Source organism: Ovis canadensis, chromosome 5 (genome assembly GCF_042477335.2).
Source record: "Ovis canadensis isolate MfBH-ARS-UI-01 breed Bighorn chromosome 5, ARS-UI_OviCan_v2, whole genome shotgun sequence".
In the NCBI taxonomy this organism is placed as follows: domain Eukaryota; kingdom Metazoa; phylum Chordata; class Mammalia; order Artiodactyla; family Bovidae; genus Ovis; species Ovis canadensis.
The window spans coordinates 85,815,630-85,836,088 of record NC_091249.1 but is presented as its reverse complement, the minus strand read 5'-3'; the positions used below and the strand labels follow the sequence as shown (position 1 = coordinate 85,836,088).

At 39.9% G+C, this 20,459-nt stretch overlaps 1 protein-coding gene across 2 annotated transcripts in view; it reads left to right on the top strand.

The window, feature by feature from the left end:
• Nucleotides 1–1,044: 1,044 nt before the first annotated feature.
• The window catches only part of GABRB2 (gamma-aminobutyric acid type A receptor subunit beta2), a 309,981-nt gene continuing 290,566 nt past the window's right edge, over nt 1,045–20,459 (top strand). The window contains exons 1-4 of one of the 2 annotated variants that reach the window (XM_069592542.1): nt 1,045–1,397; nt 2,543–2,751; nt 2,909–3,000; nt 4,025–4,092. In XM_069592542.1, the coding sequence (XP_069448643.1) occupies nt 2,675–2,751; nt 2,909–3,000; nt 4,025–4,092 (237 nt within the window). In that variant the 5' untranslated portion in view covers nt 1,045–1,397; nt 2,543–2,674. Of the gene's footprint in view, nt 1,398–1,601; nt 1,796–2,542; nt 2,752–2,908; nt 3,001–4,024; nt 4,093–20,459 lie in introns of those variants that run through there. The other variant, XM_069592543.1, reaches the window with a different exon arrangement.

Below are 20,459 nucleotides of genomic sequence, written 5' to 3'. Positions count from 1 at the left end.
TTCATTTTCTCTGTGTCTATCTCACTGTCTCTCATGCTGTGTCCCTGGAGGGACTTCTAGGAGCCGGGTAGCCCGCCAGGCTGTAGCTCTGTGAAGCTGCAGTGTTTAAGGGGCTGTTTCACCGTCTCAAAAGCAGAAATTCCACGTGCGGGTTAGGGCAAATGCTCCTCCCGTCGCGTGCCGCTCGCCTTCTGTCCCCGCGGAGCTGTCGGATTCCCGCTTCACCTCGCAGCGCTCCCGCCTCCACACTTCCCCTGGAGTCATTCCCCGGCCGTCCCAGGATAACCCCTGACCTAGGCTGGGGAGGAAGATGACTGTCAAGAGGTAAAATAGGTCAAGAGTGCCGCTGGGCCCCGGGCCTTGAAGAGACCCTGTGCGGCGGCCGGCGCCCCCTCGTCTCCGCCGACGCGGGGTGGGGATCCGCCTGGTGCGGTGTGCTTGCCCGCGCCTCCGAAGGCCGCCGGGGGCTCGGTGGGCGCGGGAGCTGCGCCGCAAGAGGAGCCCGCAAGGTCGCGACGTGAGCGTCAAGACGGTCTGGTCTAATGGTTAGGGCTTTCGAGTGCAGTTTTGGTTTCACCTCTGGCCACCTGGGTGACCTTGGGCAAGTTCCTCAGCTTGAGCCCACCAACTTCTAAATTCATAATGTGGGTAGAGTGGGGTGCTACCTAATGCACCTGGGCGTGCAAGAATGAACTAAATGAAGCACTTCTGGCACACAGTAGGCGCTCAGTTACTGGCTAAGCTGATTAGGTGGAGTTACAAGTTCCCGCTTTGGGGTTCGGAACACAGGTTCGAGCTCCGACTTTTCTCGTTCTTCACAAAGGAGGGGTGTTGGGAGGGTAGCAGGAGTCCCTGCCCTCCCCTCCCAGCCCCTCAACTACCAATAAACCTCGGAGAACCTGGAGAGGCCGTCTCGGGGCGCCTTCAGACGGCCCCGCTGCCGGAGCCTAGTAGCGTCTCCCGGCGCCCGCGGGGCGTCTCTTTCTCTCGAGCCGAGGAAAGATTTCTTCAGTGTATCTCCTTCCCTCTGGAGCCCCCGAGCTCGCTCGCTACTGCCTGTGTCCCGGCGGCTGCGGAGAGCCGGGTCAAGCCTCGGGCCGGGGGAAGAGTCAGCCCCGGGGTGTGCTAGCCCCTCCTGGCCCCGAGCAGGGAAGCGAGGGAGAGGTGGCGTGGAGCCCGCGGGAGGTGCGGGGCCCCGGGCGACCCACCCGGCCCCTGCCTCATTTTGCCTGCCTTCTGGGCACCGCTCGGGTATTTCAGGTCCCGACGCGCCGCCGGGTGTCGGTCCTCACCACCCTCCCTCCCTAGCCGCGGCCAAGGGGCCTAAGGTGGAGGGGCCGGGGTGGGGGGCACCAGCGCCGCGCGGCGGGAGAGGGCGACGAGCGCAGGCCAGCGAGGTAAGGAGGGGCGCGCGGCGGGCGGGCCGGCTGCCGCACGTGTGCGCGCCAGTGCGCGTGCTCGGAGGGGGCGTGGGCGGCCCGCCGGCGCTTCCTGCACCCGGTCGCAGTCGGGGTCTCTTGTCCCCCTAGCATCCCTAAGTCCCCACGTCCCATTATCCCCCGTCCTCCAAATCCCACCCTCCCTGCTAATGATTTCCCAGTGCAGAAGCAGAGAGAAACCTGGAGAGACTGCGCTTTCTACTCCCCTCGCCATCCCCCCGGCCCCCGCCCTTCCTGCTATAAATAATCTGGACTGGCGGGTCAGACAAGTCACTCGGCCAGAAACCTGGACCCCGAGGTTTTCTTCTCTGGGAATAGGGGGCAAAGGGCGAGGAGGAGGAAGACACAGATCGCTCGTGAGTAGTGAAGAAAAGCTTGCTCCTTGACTCCTAGAAAACACCAGGCATCATTTTCTTCTTAAAAAAAAATAAAAAAAAAAATATATGTATATATATATATATATATTTCCGTTTCTTATTCTCCACGCTACGTACCCCCTCCACTCCCGGCCCCAAATCCAACCCATTGCTCAACACTCCTCCCATCGGTTTCTTCCCTCCCTCCACCTTCCACTCCCGCTCCTACCATTCCTGTTCCTTCCCCCACCTCCCCACCTCCGCCACACAACCCCCACTTCCAGCACCCATCTCGCCCTAGGCAGGGGATGCTCTGTGCCTTGGAAATAAAGTTCAGATTCCTTTCCCCGCCGCTTGCTGAGACCAGAAGTCGACTCCCAGGCACTCATTTTCCCCTAGCACTACACACCTGCTCTCCTTTAAATTCCTAATCTGGTTCTGCATATTTAAGAGGAAACACACACACACACACACACACAGACACACACCACACACACCCCCCCCCCACACACACACAACCCGCGAGGTGCGAAACCGCCTCCTGCCACTACCAAAACTTACCAGACGCTCTAGTTGTTTTTGTCCTAACAAAAGGACAACAAAAATTTTTACCGTGGGTCCTCCTGTAGGGTGACTTTTCTATATTATTCAAATACGTATATATTGTACCTATATATATATGTTTTCCCTTTTTTTCCCCTTTAATTTTTTTTCCCCCCTTTAACAAGAAAATCTTTTCGGTCCCAGGCAACCGCTGCTGCCCCTTTGATGTTTTGGTACGCCGTGCGCATGCGCCTCACATTAGAATTACTGCACTGGGCAGACTAAGTTGGATCTCCTCTCTTCAGTGAAACCCTCAACCCATCCAAAACTAAAGGGATGTGGAGAGTCCGGAAAAAGGACTACTTTGGGATTTGGTCATTCCCCTTAATAATCGCCGCCGTCTGTGCGCAGAGGTAAGTGTGCCTAGCGTTTCTCTTTTTCCTTTTTCACTTTGAAGGGCTCTGTCTGCATACCTCTGTGAGCAAGGATCTGTAGTGAGGATCAGATAGCTACTGAAGCGCTGTGCCTGCTGTTTTATTGATGCCTGTTTATTGTCTTTTCTTTCCTTAGTGTCAATGACCCTAGTAATATGTCGCTGGTTAAAGAGACGGTGGATAGACTCCTGAAAGGTTATGATATTCGGCTGAGACCAGATTTTGGAGGTAATGGGGTTGCCTTGGTAATAAGAAACAGCCCAGCAGCTATTGCCTAAGCTGTCTTTTGAGCTTTGTGCGCTGTCTTTCTTCTCCCTTACTGTGGGTTGCATGTGGTGTATTGACTGAGTCTCTGTGTTACCATATTGAGAAAATGATCCAAACTTAAGCCTGTGTGTTACTCTCCAGCACTTAGGTGGTCTTTCAGAGATACCCTCTTAGCCTATACTGGAGACCGCTGTCTTCCAGCTTCACTATTTAAATTCTTTGCTTCACCGCCTTTGTTTTGCTGAGATACAAACCTCTTAAGTTTAATTAATATTGTGCCAGTGAACCTGGCTTCCTGAAGGCCACCAGGAACGTTTTTGAGGACAAGATATGCAGACAGTTGGTTGAGAAGTGGCATTAACCCCCTGTGCCTGCCTTCTTTGGAGGAGTTCAGGCCATGGTTTAAATTGGCTGCTTTCTGGATATTACCCAGTCCTGGAAGCCTCACTGCAGGGGACAGCTGGGATGGGGCTAGAGGGGACCTGTGGGGCTTGCAGAACAGGGAGGGTAGGGGGAGAAGGGCCAGAGATCTCTTTTGCTTCAGCCTTAGATACAATGATATGTCCATTTAATTTTACTCCAGAGTCTAACAAATCTCAAAGAGTTAAAACCTTCACTGAAGGGGGTAGGGGATGGGAAGAATAAGAAGGGGGTTTCAGTGCTTTCTACAATATTTCCCTTGAGCTAGCCCAGCTGGATTCAGGTGCTTTTGTGGGTTGTGTGTATTCTTATGCTGAGACATCTGCATATGTAGAAGAGCTGGAATCCCTCACCCTTCGGGCACGTGCATGCCTATTTAATGGAGCATTTCTCAGAGGATTACCTGCCACCCTTTTCTTAAATGAAAGGAGCAGAGATTTGAAGAATTTGAGGGTTAGCAGTGGGGAGGGATTTGGGGAGGACTGTCCGTGCCCATGCCCAGGGACTCTTGCTAAGAATGCACGAAGTTCTGAGAAATCACGTGGCTGGTCCTTTTGGTTTTCAGGTCCCCCTGTGGCAGTGGGAATGAACATTGACATTGCCAGCATCGACATGGTTTCTGAAGTCAATATGGTGAGTATTAAGGTTTATAGCTGTGTCTCCACAGACCTTCATTTAGGGACAGGAAGGAGAAAGGATCCGGCCAGTGGGGGTGGGGTGTGCGTGAGTATGTGTATGAAGTGGGATGCGGCACTGTTTTTGAGATTTCAGAGCTGGCTGTTTCTGGTCCTTAAGGGTTTTTCCAATCTGATTTGAAATCGTGGGACCTGGCAAAGAGGGTGTAAAATGCGTCACATACTCACCTGCAAAACATAGCCACATGCAGGAGAACCCCTGCAGAAGTCATATTTCCTAAGGTTCAGTGAAAAATCTGCTTCATCAAGTGATTTTTCTGAGTTTGAGGTATGCTTAGAGAAAGAGAGAAGAGGGGAGAAACAGGGAGGAGTTTGATTTGACATTTCACCGAGAATGTAACCTGGGAACTAAACTGTAGCAGAGAGGCTTAAAAAATGACCCTCAGGTACTGATAGCCACTTGTTGCTTTGGGAGATGCTGTCTTTACAGCTGATGGCAAGCCCCATTCCCTGCCAATTGCTTACATGGTCCTTTAACCCTTCTTGCCCACCAAAATAGAGAAAATAAAAATAAAAATTGACGAGCTTGTTTTCAAAACGCATGCTCAGACCCATGTATCATCTCTGGTCACTTCTGCAATGGTATTCAAAGAGTGTGTGATTTATGGACAGCAGGACTCCTTACTTTCTTCCTCTTTGGACTTGGGGCAAGTGCTAAGAGAAAAACCCTCCGTCTTCCCCTTTGGGGAGCACTTGGGGGGAGGGGAGGGTTTGCTTCATGCAGGAGCGCCCCCTGCTGCCCATGTTGGGGCACTGCAAACAAGACAATGTCAAGTGTCCTAGATACCCCTGTTTACTTGGGCCATTTCTCCAGCGACTTTTCTGCTCTGTGTTTTTGAAGTTTTCATCTTTGGAAAAATCTCTCTAGAATGGCCACGTTTGAATGTAAGATGCCAGTGTTACCTTCAGTCCTGATAGGATACAGAACATTTCGGAAGAATGTGTTGTAGTGTAGTTCTGCCTGAAGTTCACCCTGAAAATGGGGTGTACTATTATAGAAGAGGGTCTAGTGTGTGAGATTTTAAGCAGAACAGTTCTAAGCCAGCCATCAGGACTCGACAGTTAGGATACTTATTTATTCACTCAAGAGAGCCAAATACTAGGTAGTGGATATGTTCTCAACATAATATAAATGTTCATCACTCCAGAATTCAAATTATAGAGGACGCCCAAATAACCAGCCCAACCTTCTACAATGTCCAAAGTTCAGTGGAAATCCTGAGCTATCACAAACTTATGAAACATCTGTCATTACTTCAGAGAATATTCAACTCTTTCAATGATGTTCATAACAATATTTATCTTGTTATATTCTGATTATTGGGAAAGTTTTGTAACACAGACTGCAGATACTATTGGATGATTCAGAACCATAGACTTCCCAGACATTATAAGAATCTCCTGTGTAGGTAGAGAATATATCTTGGGAAACTATTTAACTCCTCATATATACAAATATTCACTTTTGTGAGATTTTAGAGCTCTTTTATCAGTTTATATTTTGAATTTTACCATAAAATAGGAATGTCCTAATATGGATACCTGCCAAATCCTAGGTACTCGAGTAGAAATTGTGTGGCTGAAAAGAGGTAATGGAAATCAAGTGTAGTTCTGTGTGTCTTGTCTTTTGAATTTTTATTTGTTTATATTCTTTCCCCCACATTTTGTCACCTTCCTCTTCAGAATATTAGAAACGTGGGACTTTATGGAAAAATTAAGAAATATTTAAGAATCTAAAAAATTAAGAATCTAAAGAAACAAAGATGTGGTGGTTAGAAGTTGCTGCAGTAGAACTTGGATGTATAAATTAGCTAAGAACTTAGACCTGTTATATCTCCAAACGGCTTAAGAGCAGTAGCATTTTCATTTTAAGGTGGTTTTTTTTTTTTCCATTTTTCACCAGCATGTAGCATGTGGGAGAGGTATCAGAACTGGACATGATGCCAAGACCTGCTAGTCAAAATACAGACCCAGCTAAGGCACAGTGTCATCTCTTAAAGCTATTTACTGTTGCATCAAAGTCATGGGATGTTGAAAGTGCAAAAACAAATGTCAGGTTGTAAATAGGCCAGTACTGCAGCATTAATGATTAGAACCAAGTGTTAAAATTCCATGCTAGATTCCTTTCTTAGCCTACTGCTAATACACGTGGACTTGTCCAGACCCAGTTTTGCTTGCTAAAAATTAACATTTCATGATTAACAGTCATAATGACTTTAAATTAATCCTTCAAAGAAAATGTTGTCACATAAGGTATTATTTTTTAGGTATGGTTATTTGATTTGAAGCAACAGATGGGAAATTTCATCCCTAATGTCTAAATAAAAGAAGATGTTTATGGCATATTGCCCACTGTATACAAGTTAGTATCTTTTGATTGGATTCAGCTTTGAAAGAATGGTTGATTATTTAAGTGAAACCTCAAAATTGATTAACACACATGTTTCTGCCTCATTATCCTTTGTGGCCTGCAACCTCTGGTAATTGTAACTCTCTTTGATTATAGCAAATCTTCCTTTGAAGAATGGTAGGTACCAGATAATTTACATTGTCGTTGGCTCATTTGTACTGAAAGGAAAAAAGGCCCTTGTCAATGTGGTGCTCCTGGTAAAAGACAATGATAGAAAGACTTGAATACTAGTTTTGCTTCTGCTGCTCAGTCAACCTGAGGGAATTGACAGCTCGATGGAGCTTGATTTCTTCGCCTGTTACAAAGGAATAATAGTCCCATTTTAAGTATTTCACGTGACTACCAGAATTGATACAATGATGCAAGTGAAAGTATTGGTGTTCCATGAACATAGCTTATGTAGAAAGCTGAGGAGACCAGTATCCATCCCAGCTGCTGCCCTAAGTGTACTTGGGTTAATAATTTATATTACATGGTCTCAGTTTCCATATATTGGAAATAAGAGGGATGTGTCAAATTAACTTATAAATCAAAGGTACATGTGTCTCTGCTTTGGTTTATTATAATATCTCTGTGGGGTACAAAGAAATTTCAGGACTTAAAACCCAGCATAAATGATAGAAAAATGCAGAATTCCTAAATGGAATGCAGTTGTGAGTTCTTGGGTGATTACGGTCTGTTACTCAGCCATGTCATTCAGGTGACTGTTGACCCAGTGGAAGAACTTTGGGAGAGAACATGATCTCAATTAGAATGTTCCTGAGCAGAAAGCTTGGCTTTAGCTTGAAACATTTTTAGATGTCTTGGTTAAATTGGCAGGAATCTTTTTGTTAAGATTCTTTGATGAAAATGCATTTTAAGATCCAAAATTGGCTCTGAAGGATTATGGACTGAAATAGCTTTCTCTTCATTTAAAGCAGATTCTTCTCCATCTTGAAACAACACATTTGCCAACCAAAGAGTGAAGCAATATTTCACTTTTGAGGAAAGAATTCTAGTAAACACATATACAAATTACCTTTTTCTGGAATGGTGAATGGCAAAAAGTGCTGCCTTTTTTTTAAACAGATGTTTTCTTGCATCACCAGCTGCACAGTTTAAAATTCAGTTCGACACAAAGTCTTATTTAGCAGCTACTATGATCTAGCCATGTGTTCGGCCTTAAGGACAGAGGAGTGAATGTGAATGACTTGTTCCCTGACCTCATAAAACTTAATATCTGGTGTTCACTATTGTTAATTCTACTGCAGGGTCCTGTTGTACTTAAGTTTAACATAAGTATTTTCTCTAAAAATTTTTATGAGTAGCCAGTTTTGTACTTAGTGGTCTGTATTTCCCATGCATTTCTTTTAGCCCTTGTTGATTTCACCGTTCACTTGTTATTTGATATTTGAAATTGCCTAATATGTTACATACATCTTCTGCCATCTTAATTTGAGTGTATAAAATACATGTAGCCAAGGTTATGGGCTTGCCTGGTGGGTCTGTGATAAAGAATCTGCCTGCCAATGCAGGAGATGCGGGTTCCATCCCTGGATCAGAAAGATCCTCTGGAGGCTGTTGCTGCTGCTGCTAAGTCGCTTCAGTCATGCCCAACTCTGTGCGACCCCATGGACGGCAGCCCACCAGGCTCCCCAGTCCCTGGGATTCTCCAGGCAAGAACACTGGAATGGGTTGCCATGTCCTTCTCCAATGCATGAAAGTGAAAAGTGAAAGTGAAGGCGCTCAGTTGTGTCCGACTAGTAGCAGCCCCATGGACTGCAGCCTACCAGGCTCCTCCATCCATGGAATTTTCCAGGCAAGAGTACTGGAGTGGGTTGCCATAGCATGGAAACCCACTCCAGTACTCTTGCCTGGAGAACCCCATGGACAGAGGAGCCTGGCAGGCAGTCCATGGGGTCGCAAAAGCATTGGACATGACTTAACGACTGAAACAGCATGCTGAGGTTATGTTATCTCCATGTGGTTTTGCTCTCTATCCAGTGATTGGTTGGGTGTTTGACTCAGTGAATGCCATAGATATTGGGTGAACTATTTGCTTTTAGAACAGTAAATCATTATTATTCATTAGACACAGTATCATATATGTGGAGAGAAAGAGCATTGAATTATAGTCCTCAAATTCAAGGCACTGTTTAAATTACTATTTTGATCAAGAAATGTGAAAAGAATTACAATGTAGGATCATTGAGTTCTTTGAAAGCAGAAATACACATATTAGGAATACAGAAATTTGAGGTATCACATAGAAATTTCTAGGTGAAAATGGGGTTTAGAAGTCTGTGGAAAATGTTCCAAGCAGAATGAATGTTGTATAGGAAAATAATCTGGAAAAATAAATGGGATTAAGGATTTGCAAGTAGCTTTAAATGGCTTGATTTGGGAGTGGGGGTGAGGAGGTGATAAGCGTTGGTATTGAGATCATAAGTGGTGATCAAGTTATAAAGATCATTTTTGTAGCTTATAGAGGAGTTTATGGTTTGTTCTAAAGGCCAAAGGGACCCGTGAAGGGATGTCACTGGGAGAACTGCTTGAACAGATTCTTAGTTAAGGAAGAAACTTTTGAAGTGTGGAGGGTGGAGCAAGACCTAAGGTTTGGAGATGAGATGAAAACCCACTACAAAAATCCAGAAAGAATTGGTGAAAGGAGACAGGGACATAAAAGAGAAGATACAAAATTAAAGCATTTGTGAGGAAGAAGTGAGAGGACTTGGTGAAAATCCCAAGATTCTGATGGGATCATTTATTGATATGGGGAGAGGGCAGCCAGGTTGCAGGTGGGACAGGGGATGAGGTGTGAGGGCAGATGAGTTCAATTTGAGAAATCCTGACTCTTCCGCACGCATGGAATATCCAAGTGGAGACTGGAAAATACAAGTCTAGAGCTTAGCAAGAAGTCATTACTATCGACATGAACTTGGACATTGTCAGCATGTAAGTGGTAGTATAACTGTATAAATGAATACAATTCAAAAGGGAAAGAGAGAAAAGAATGGAGATCACTATATGGTGAGCACTGTGGTTTAAGCAGTAGAATGCTGAAAAGGAGCCCATAAAGATTAAAGAACAGCTAAGCAGCAGCCAGAGGGTTAGTCGGAGGACCTGCAGATAATGTCTTCAAAGCTGAGGCAGAAGAGAGTTGAAAACGGAAGTGCTCATCTGTGGCACATGCCACTGCGGTCCACTGAAATAAGTTCTGAGACTTGTCTCCCTGACGTAGGAATAGGAGCATGCTGGTAAATAGACCTAGAGGAGTGTCAGTAGTTGAAGGCTACACCTTTGAAAAGTATGGATCTGAAGCTGAGTGAGGAGAGGGCAATTGCTAAAAAAAAGTCGTTTGTAGGAGGAGTAGCCCTAGAAGGAAGTAGGTTGCAGATGTAAAACGGGAGGTGAGGTTGGTGGTGGAATGAGCAGTAAGGTGAAGGAGGTGTGAACACTCACTGACCAGGCTTCATTCTGAATAAATTACGTCTTGAAGCTCTCCTGCCCGGTTTTAGCAAGCTGTTTTTTTTTTTTTTTTTTTTTTGCCTTCTCCTGCTTAACCTTCTCTTCCCCCTCTCCTCTTCCTCCTTTGCAGCACCCAACATTTTCTACCATCACAACAATAATATAAGAAAACAATCACAGTTATTACTCATTTGAGCCCTTAACTCATTTACAGATAGCCTCCTGGTGTATGTTACCTCATCCAATCCTATAAAAACAGTGATATGGCAACTGTCCACCTTCTTGTAAAAGAGGATTTTGAGGCCCAGAGAGGTTAAGTGACTTATTCAAGGTCACCCAGCTAGCATATAATTGACTTTACCATCACTCAATCTTAGCCCTCTGATTGTACTGCACTTTTAGATGTAGCAAGGCATCATTTTATATATATATATATATATATATTTTTTTTTTTTTTTAATTTCTCATGGACTCTGTTTTGTTGCAGTTGTTTGTTTTTATTCCTTTTTTTTTTCCTTGGAAGCAGTGGTTGGGTCAGATAAACTAAGCCTATACAGGATGTTACTGTTACTCATTGTGTCTACCTTGAAAGAAGTCTTAATTTCATTAAAATGATTTTTTCAAATAGGTACTTTATTCAGCGTGTATTAAATATGAGCATTGGTTTCTGTCCTTGAGAAATTTATGCTTTATATTACATCTATTGAACACAAGTATGTCATAATTTCTTTCCTTATGAATGTGTGCTGTTAACTTGTCCAATAATTGTCATACTGCTCAAGTAGAATATGTCATATAACTAGTAAGGCCAAACTTTGTCACACAATGTCGACTGATAAAGTTCAAGAACTGTAAACCATGTTAGTGGTTTTAAGCTTTGGATGGACACTATGTAAAAAGACCCTTTCCCTCTTTTTTCTTTTATTATCAAGACCTCATTTTCAATTGAGTTTTTCCTTTGAGATCACATTTTTGTGATTTCTGATAAATTATGTCTACAAATAGTTCTCTTAAACGTGGCTGTTTTTCTTTTCTTCCTGAATCTTTACTCCATCTGTCCCACACAATATAGATGAGGTTGATTATAGAGATTACATTTCAAGAAAACTTATTCATCTATTTGTAATTAATTTCACAGGAAATAGGCAGTTTATAAATGATTTTCTCACAGTTAACTCTTAGGGCCGGTCCTTTGCTGTTGCTCTGTAGGACCCTAAACAGTGTTCTTGCTTGACTGTGACATGAAATAAAAATCTGACTATGAGCTTACTCTGCAAGAGAAGGAAGATGGAAATATCTCAAGTTGCATATTTTAGAAGTATCTCAAAGTATGCTTTAGCTGTGATTCCTCCCACCTCATGGTGAAATAGTCTTGGAAACTTCTGATTCAAACCAGGGCTCTGTAACAACCTAGAGGGATGGGATGGGTGAGAGGTGGGAGGGAGGCTCTAGAGGGAGGCGACTATGTATGCCTGGGGCTGACTCACATTGCTGTATGGTGGAAACCAACACAGCATTGCAGTCATCCTTCAATTAAAAATAAATACATTTAAAAAAATGTAAATCAGAGAAAGTCTTTTACTTAACGTTGTGGGAGGGATACTGATGAATTTCGGGCACTGGTTTGTTTTGTCATAATTCATTCTGTAGCATTTTTTGTGATTGGTGCTCTTGGCATTTAGGGCCAGCTAGTTCTGGCCAGCACACACTCTATTTGGGGCCATTGAGTAGTGGCTCCAAATAGAGTAGCTTTTGTACTAAATCACCATTTTCATTTATGTTCGGTGCTACATTGGGACACAGTCAGTTTTAAAAGATCACCAAACACGAAATGCAAAAATTATCCACATCCCTATCACTTCATTAAAGCTGTTTTAATTTGCCTGTAACACCTTCTAATTCTTGTCTGTTTGCTTATTCATGCTTTATACATTGTACTTATTTTGTAGAGAGGATTTTATAGTCTGCATTTTCACTTAACAGATCATGTGTCTTTTTATAGTTTTATGCTTTCTCCAAAAAAAGATGCACACCTCTGTCAGTAACAGTGTAAACTGATATGTATTCTTCTATTCTTTTTTGGTGATCTTACAAACATGTACAAGCATATAAGTATATTGACATTTTCTTTCTTACTTATTGTGTATTATTTCAAAAAATAATTAAAATACATTTTGTAGATTATTAGTCATAAGTCTACCTATAGGTTATTTGAAAATAAGCATATAATTTCCTTTTTTATGTGCTATTAACAATTACATGAAAATCACATGTGAAACAGAGAAGTGGGTTAATGTGTAAATGGAAACATTAAAATTTTCTACATCAATTTGACTCTCATTTACACAGCTACAGATTACTGTGTTTCTAGCCTGATATTACTCAGTTGTTTTCCCAAATCAATTTACATTGTTGGATGACATTAAAAAATACTTTAAATAGTTAAAAGAAGAATGAGAAAGTAGATGGTAATGAGTTTTTAAAATACAAGCACAAGATTTACATGTTGCTTCCAGACATACATTTTATTTGCAAATATGTATTTTATGAAACAAAGAGGAGAATGGGTTTATATTATTCTGTCCCTATTTATTTGGAAGAATATGGGCATGTCTCTAACCCGCTGGCTCTTTCTAGTGCTCATTTTGTAAGCATTCGATTGACATTTTTACTGCCAAGTCTCGTTTTCCTTGCTCTATAATTTGGCACCTACTGTCCACTTACCTGCCAAAAGGTTTTAACTTAGAAGTAATTATTTGGGCAATTAAAGATGAAATAACTTTTCTCCTAACACAATAGCCAGAACTAAAGTAATGAAGATTTTAAGCTGAGTCTATGTGTATCTTAGAAAAGTGATACATGAATAAGCCATGGAGAAATGTTAGAGCTGTAGAGCTGTGCAAATGTAGGAACATTGTCTGCATCTTCAGTGCCTCGCATAGTGTCTGGCAGTAGATGCTCAACAAATAAGGGGTTGGTGGAGGGGGTAGTTGAAAGACTGCAGTATATCAGCTACCAGGAAATATTTATCTGGTGCTACTCAACCAGCCCCTTGCCAGTGTAAGGATATGAAAGCATTCTTACATTGGACCTAAGGCTCACTCTAGAGACAAGAGTGATCTTAATTGCCTGAAGAAGGAGGTGAGGGTTGATGGAGACAAGATTGTTTCAGATGGAGGGAGAGAAGAGTGATGTATCCCCTGTGGAATAGGAATCGAAGATTGAGATCCAGGTTTTTACAGTGATTCTCAGGCTTTTTTTGTGCAACAGAATCACCTGAGTCTTGCATTAATATTTGTGTTTTCAGGACACACGCCCAGAGTCTATTCAGTAGATCTGGGATGGACTTCAGGAGTTCACATGCTTAATAGCTCTCTGTATGACCAACACAAGTACTGTCTGAGGGCTGATGTTTGAGGAACACTAGTTTTATAGTGAAGGTAGAAATTCATGCAATCACCAATAAAGGAATTTGAAAACAGAACTAGCGTCTAGTTATAACATGGGTTTTTGTGACAGTAAAGATCCAAGTGGTCAGAGTAGGTGAGATTTGTAGAAGACTTGATGCAAGAAGGATATCTGGGCTGAACAAGAAGGATTAATGTAATCTGAATGGATGGAAAATAGGGAGAACAGTCTTGTGGGAGGAGATAGTATGGGGAGGAGAGAGTGGGAAGAAAGCTATTACATGTTAGCAATAATAATATTGAAAAAAATAAACTGCATATAAGTATCCCACTTAATGTTCATTATAGTCTCATGAACCAGAAAATAGTATCATCATCTTCTTTTATAAGTGTAGAGACAAGGACTAGAGGGATTGTATAATTTCTAAGATCATACAGCTAATATAAGTGTATAGAAATGGTAGGGTACACATGTAAGGTATGACTATGTATGGTGAAGCTTAATTGCATCAGATAGTGCCAGCTCTGCAGAGGAGACACTGAAATTTCTTGAATAGCTGCTATGAATGATGAGTCTTAAGCACCTTCACAAAGAATGAAAGCAGGGGTCACTTATTAAGGATGAGAATGAGGGCATTAAAAAACATTTTCAATATCTGATTTTCATTTTTATAAAATGCCCTTTGGAACCTTCTTACTAATTTTTTGACACATGTGATGATAATAATCATAGTTCTATATTTAAAAGGTCAAACACAATTTGTGAAATGAGGGGAGGGATGAGTACCTAGCACAGGGTGCTATAAGTTAATAATAGTTATGTCAGTTTAAAGAGGTTTAGAAAATATCAGAAAGATTGATATTTTAATACACATTCTAGGATAGTATTCTTTGATTATTCTTTCTTGTTTAAAAAGTTAGCTATTTGATTGGTACTAGTTAGTATTAGTAGTATTACACATTTACATGTAGGCAAAATGTCATTGAAGTAGCTTCCTACAACTTATTTACGGCTTGAACTATGTACTTAAACTTAAGGTCTCAGTTATTAACCATCTTGAGGTTGCTTCTCTACATATCAGTAATTTAGTGCCTAATTAATATAAGACCATCAAATTAGAAGATTTTTTTAAAGTTTATCTACTGACTTTTACGTGTCTTTCTTTTACCTAGCTAATCTCTAAAAGTTGCTTTTTATTCTGCTGTGTGTTTTTTTTTTCTAATTAATTTAGACAGAGCTGATAGTGGCATCATGAGAACTGAACCTCAGACTTGACTTTCTCAATAAATGAATGTTTGTTTATCTATATACCAATATGTAATGCCCATTATAAAACATACCAAAAATAGAGAGCTAAAGAGTATTTGATAAGAATGTATAAAGTTACAGTATTTTTTATCTCATAGTCACCATGATATTAACAGTTTTTAAAATTTCCTGTGAAAATAAATGTAGTGAATAATAATAGAAAATTAAAGATTGTTCGATTCAACTTATTATTCTGTTAGTGGGGAATACTTGGTAGTAGGGTTTGTAATATAGATAATTCAAAGATGACTGCTATTTCCTGTGGCTATAGCCTATTTACTCCTCCCTTGATACTTTTGAAGAATTAACATAGGAAAAATAAGGTTTCAGAGAGTGTGCTGTTCATCCTTTCCAGGAGGGAACATTTGTTTTAAAATAACTATTGAATTTTCCTGCTTCCTAGGACTACAAGTTAACTGGATTGACAAAAAAAAATATACATTCAGACAACTGGGTTTTAAACAAATATACAAAGATCATCTTTAAAAATTGTTCATTCTTGTGGTGTTGACTATTCATCAACTGTAAATCTTTCAAGAAATATTTTTAAATATTAATCTTAAATGATTTGTAGGATATTTAAAAGGCTATCATAAAATAAGAAGCAGAAATGTTAAAGAATTGTGACTGTGAACCGTTATTAGGTTATAGAATCAAATCGTCATTCTGTGTTTTCACTGTAATTGAAGCCACAGTGCTCCAAAAAAGGAAATTTAACTAACTTTTCTTTTTGTTTCCCTTGACCTGCAGACAAAGAAAGACTGACTTTGTAAATACATGTTTTTCTGGTTTTTCTTGTCTTTTGTTTTTGCCAAATGAGAGTGTGAGTTAACAGGCTGAAGATCTCTTGAAATGTTCTCTCATCTATCAGTTGTGTAAACTATTCCTCTTTCAAGCACTACGAAGCCAATACTCTCTTTGGACATTGGTAGGGCTGATCTGCTAGGCTGTGTAAATTTGCATCTGGCTTATGTGTTGGAAGAATGCTCATTACTTGAATCCCATTAGTATGCCTGTATGGCAAACCATTTTTCTAAGGGAATTCATTAGAGAATGATACCTTTGTTCTAAAAGTCATAATATTTTAAGCACTTGCCAAGCTTACGGGTGAAAGATCTGTGGAATTATAGACCACATGAAAAATAGAGTTTCTTTTGGATTTTTTAGATGCTTTATTTGAGATTTTAGGTTTTGGAAACTAATTTTCTATTTAATGAGCCAGTTTTGAGAATCATGTTTTAAAATGGTTTTATCTTGTTATTTTACTAACAGAATATGATCATCATCACCAGGTATAGACCACTTAGATAGAAATGAAACTTTCTTACATAGGATGCGTTAGTGGCAAATGTTAGAAATGTGTCCTGGTTGTAAAATTCCCAGATTGGGGTATAATACCTCTTAAGTGTTTATGCTCTCATTTTAAAAAATAGCCACAGTTCTGGAGCTCTGGTTTTCCTATTTTGTTGTTGTTTTAGTGCATAGTGCAATCATGGCAAGAACAAAACCTGATTAAATTAAATGCTGCTTCTGCTGTTAGAGGGAGAATGAGAAAGACTCAGAGAGGGAGATGGAAGGAGAGATAGACATACATGATTCCTGTCCTTGAGGAGTTTGTAATTATTTTCAATAGTTGAGAAATAGCAGAAGGCCTTTTCTTAAAAAATAAAATATTTGTTGTTTTTGTTTAATATAAATGAATATAATTTAAAATATGCAACAAGGATTTGCCATATAAGAATGTATATAATCAGGGACAGTCCTTTTGAATTAATGTGATGTGGAATCAACAGTATCAAAGTGTATATGGATTCTCTTTGTTCTCTTAAGCATTTGATAGTTTGTAAACAAATAGTTTATTTAAACAGTCAATGGAAGCCAAAATATAATTGCATTATATCTTTGACCTATTACCAGGATATATTTTATTATGATTAATAACACTGATAAGAATCACTACCATTTATTGAGATATTTTTAAAATGAAGTGTAATTTTTCAGTGACTTCACATGTAATTTTCAAAAACCTCTATGAAATAAGGAGTGTTATCACAATTTGTGTGTGTTAGTCCCTCACCTGTGTCCGACTCTTTGTGACCCCATGGACTGTAGCCCACCAGGCTCCTCTGTCCATGAAATTCCCCAGGCAAGAATACTGGAGTGGGTTGCCATGATCTTCTCCAGGGGATCTTCCTGAGCCATGTACCGAACCCGGGTCTCCTGCATAGTAGGCAGATTCTTTACCTTCTGAGCTGCCAGGGAAATGTATAGATGTGTAAACTGGCGACTAGAAGATACATGTAAATTAGAACCAAGATGTTACGGCCCTCCTTTGTGTAGCTCGAAAGTGCTGAAACTGGAATTAGAGCCCAGCCAGTTTGTCTCCTATCCTGTTTTGTCTTTTTCTCAAGTTAAAGGAAAGGAAAATTTGAAAAATTGAATGGACCTGCCTCCATTATGACTTCTCAAAATAATTGTTCATAGTCTACATTCTAGCTTCCCAGGTATCTTTGGGAAACTTATAAAAAATCAAACAAATAGAACCTAAAGGATAAAATCTGTAATATGCAAAAATAGACAATCTAAGTTGTTTAGAAATACAATAGTAATTATCACTGTTTCAGTATCATTAGGGTTTGTGGATAAATTGAAAATTATGATTTAATTTTTCTTGGTTGTTTTAAATCTTCTTTCATCATTAGGGGATGAATTTGATTCTAACTCAAAACAAAATTCTTCTCTGAAAAAATATGTTTGGTAATCCTGAGAATTAAGAACAAAATTAGACTGATTAAATTTAAGACAGATTTTTTTAGAACCAAGAAGATATCAGCCCTTCATATCTTACTTGTTATTTTAATGAGGTGGAATATAAAATACTTATTAAAATGATGACACACATGTATATGAAATACTAATTGTGATGCATTTCAAGGTCAATTCAAAAGACTTCAGTTGAAATAGATTTGTGTTATTCAAGGTTGGGAAAAATATTTGGCTTAGACAAAATGTTTCTTATCCCTTTCCTTTTTTTTTTTTTTTAACTCTTTCAAATGTCCAGCTGAGTTGATAAAAATTATGAATAAAATTAAACCAAGTGTATAATGTATATCTAAAAACAGTATTAATATATGAACATATATAATTTAAAAATAATTATTAAGTTTTATATTTGTTTTGAAAGCAAGCAATCCTGAGAATAAAATATGCTATTGCATATCTTTAGAGATTATTTCTGTACTTACTGTGGAAAGGTCAGTGTTTACATCAGAAGCAAGGACTGGGAACTTCTGAATTTGTCCTGAATTTGTTACTGATGATAAAACTTTGTAAAAATTTCTTAAATTCTCATTCAGAGTTTCTACTTTTGAAAATGAAAAAAATAAATGAAAGGTATAAGGTAACTTCCAGCCTTTTACTGTATTTGCTTTGTGAAGCAGGTTAATTTGTTTGTAATTTGTTTGTTAATTTGATTTTCTTAAGAGTACGGAATATTTTAATCTGAATTGCTTTTATTACTTATTTCTATCATTACAGAAAAATCACTAATAAACTATAGTGAAAAGTGCAGATCTCTATTAATATGTCTCAGAAATAAATGTTGGTAGCAAAATGATCACTAAACCTCAAGACTTGAGAATTTGCATGCATGTACATGAAATAGAATCAGCAAATACATAGTTTTATATTATTTCTGCACTTAACATTTTGTGAACATCTTTTGATGCTATCTAAATTTTTTCTGTAACAAAATATCCAGTGGCTGTATAGAATTTCATTGTATGGCTACACCATATTTATTAAATCAATCCTCTGTTGATGGACATTGTCATTAAGGCTTCCCCAGTGGCTCAGTTGGTAAAGAATCCACCTGCAATGCAGGAGACCTGGGTTTGATCCCTAAGTTGGGAAGACCACCTGGAGGAGGGCATGGCAACTCACTCCAGTATTCTTGCCTGGAGAATCTCCATGCACAGAGGAGCCGGTGGGCAACATGGGATCACAGTCAAATACGTCTGAGCAAGTGAGCACACACTATTTGAACTAAGCTGTATTAAAATATCCTGTGTATTCATATTTGATGCAACGGTAACACTTTTTCACTAAAGTATTATAAGTAGGATTGCTGGAACCCAAAGCGGGATCGATACCTATTTTAGATATTGATATATTTAATATATTTATATGTATAGATTTGGATACAGAGTTGTGCTGTGCTGTGCTTAGTCTCTCATGCATGTCTGATTCTTTGTGACTGCATGGACTCTAGCCTGTCAGTCTCCTCTGCCATTGGGATTCTCCAGGCAAGAATATTGCAGTGAGTTGCCATGCCCTCCTCCAGGGGATCTTCCCAACCCAGGGGTTGAACTCAGCTCTCCCACATTGCAGGTGGATTTTTTACCATCTGAGCCACCAGGGAAGGCCATGAATATTAAAGTGGGTAGCCTGTCCTTTCTCCAGAGGATCTTCCCAACCCAGGAATCGAACTGAGGTCTCCTGCATTGCAGGCGGATTTTTTAACAGTTGAACTACCAGGGAAGCCTGGTACAGAGATATGCTTCCTTAAAAAAATTAATGTTCATACCACAAGTAAATGTGAGTTCCATTTGCACATACCCAGACCAGTCCTGGATATCTCCCTCAAGATATTCTTACTTGCCACCTTTGTTAATCTCTAAGGTGAAATTAGTAATTCTCTTTATCACTTAAAATTTTTATTGCCAAATAACTATCGTAAATGGGCTTTCTGAGGTGGCTCAGTGGTAAAGAGTCTGCCTGCCATGCAGGAGACCCACGGTCAGGGTCAGGAAGCTCCCTTTGAGAAGAAAAAATGGCAACCCACTCCAGTATTCTTGCCTGGGAAATCCAATGAACAGTGGAGCCTGGCAGGGTATAGTCCATGGGATCAAAAAAGAGTTGGACATGACTTAGCTACTAAACAACAACAATAACAACCATCTCAAATACCTTTTTGTGTTTATAGGCCATTTGCATTCTTCTCTCTGAATTGCCTTTTAAAAAATATTTATTTATTTTAATCGGGGGCTAATTACTTTACAATATTGTGGTGGTTTTTGCCATACATTGACATGAATCAGCCACAGCTGTACGTGTGTCCCCCATCCTGAACCCCCCTCCCACCTCCCTCCCGACTCCATCCCTTTAGGTTGTCCCAGAGCACTGACTTTGAGTGCCCTGCTTCATGCGTTGAACTTGCACTGGTCATCTATTTTACATATGGTAATATACATGTTTCAGTGCTTTTCTGAACTTTTTGTGTCATTTATTGATTTTTTTTCTCTTTAGAAGAATTTTTTTGTTAGTGATTTGTTGGAACTTTCTATATATTAAGGTTATGACCCTCTGTCATATATTATAAACATACTTCCTTATGTAATAACTTTGTGAATACTATCTTTTGATGTACTAAAGAGTATTATGGATTTTGATCTTAGTTTTTAGAGTTTGAAAAGCCTTGTGTCCCATAAGATTTAAAAAAATGTTCAAATCATATTTTATTTTAGGTATTTTTATGTAAATATCAAATCTCATTTGAAATGTGGTTTAGAGTAAGTTTTGAAGCAGGAATATACATAGATAACATAGATAGGTGTCACAATAATATTTAATGCAATCTATTATTTTCCTAATGATTTGAAATGTTGTCTTTATTATATAAGAAATCTCACATGTCCTTAGGTCTTTGCTTTTATTTCTGTTATTTACCTCAT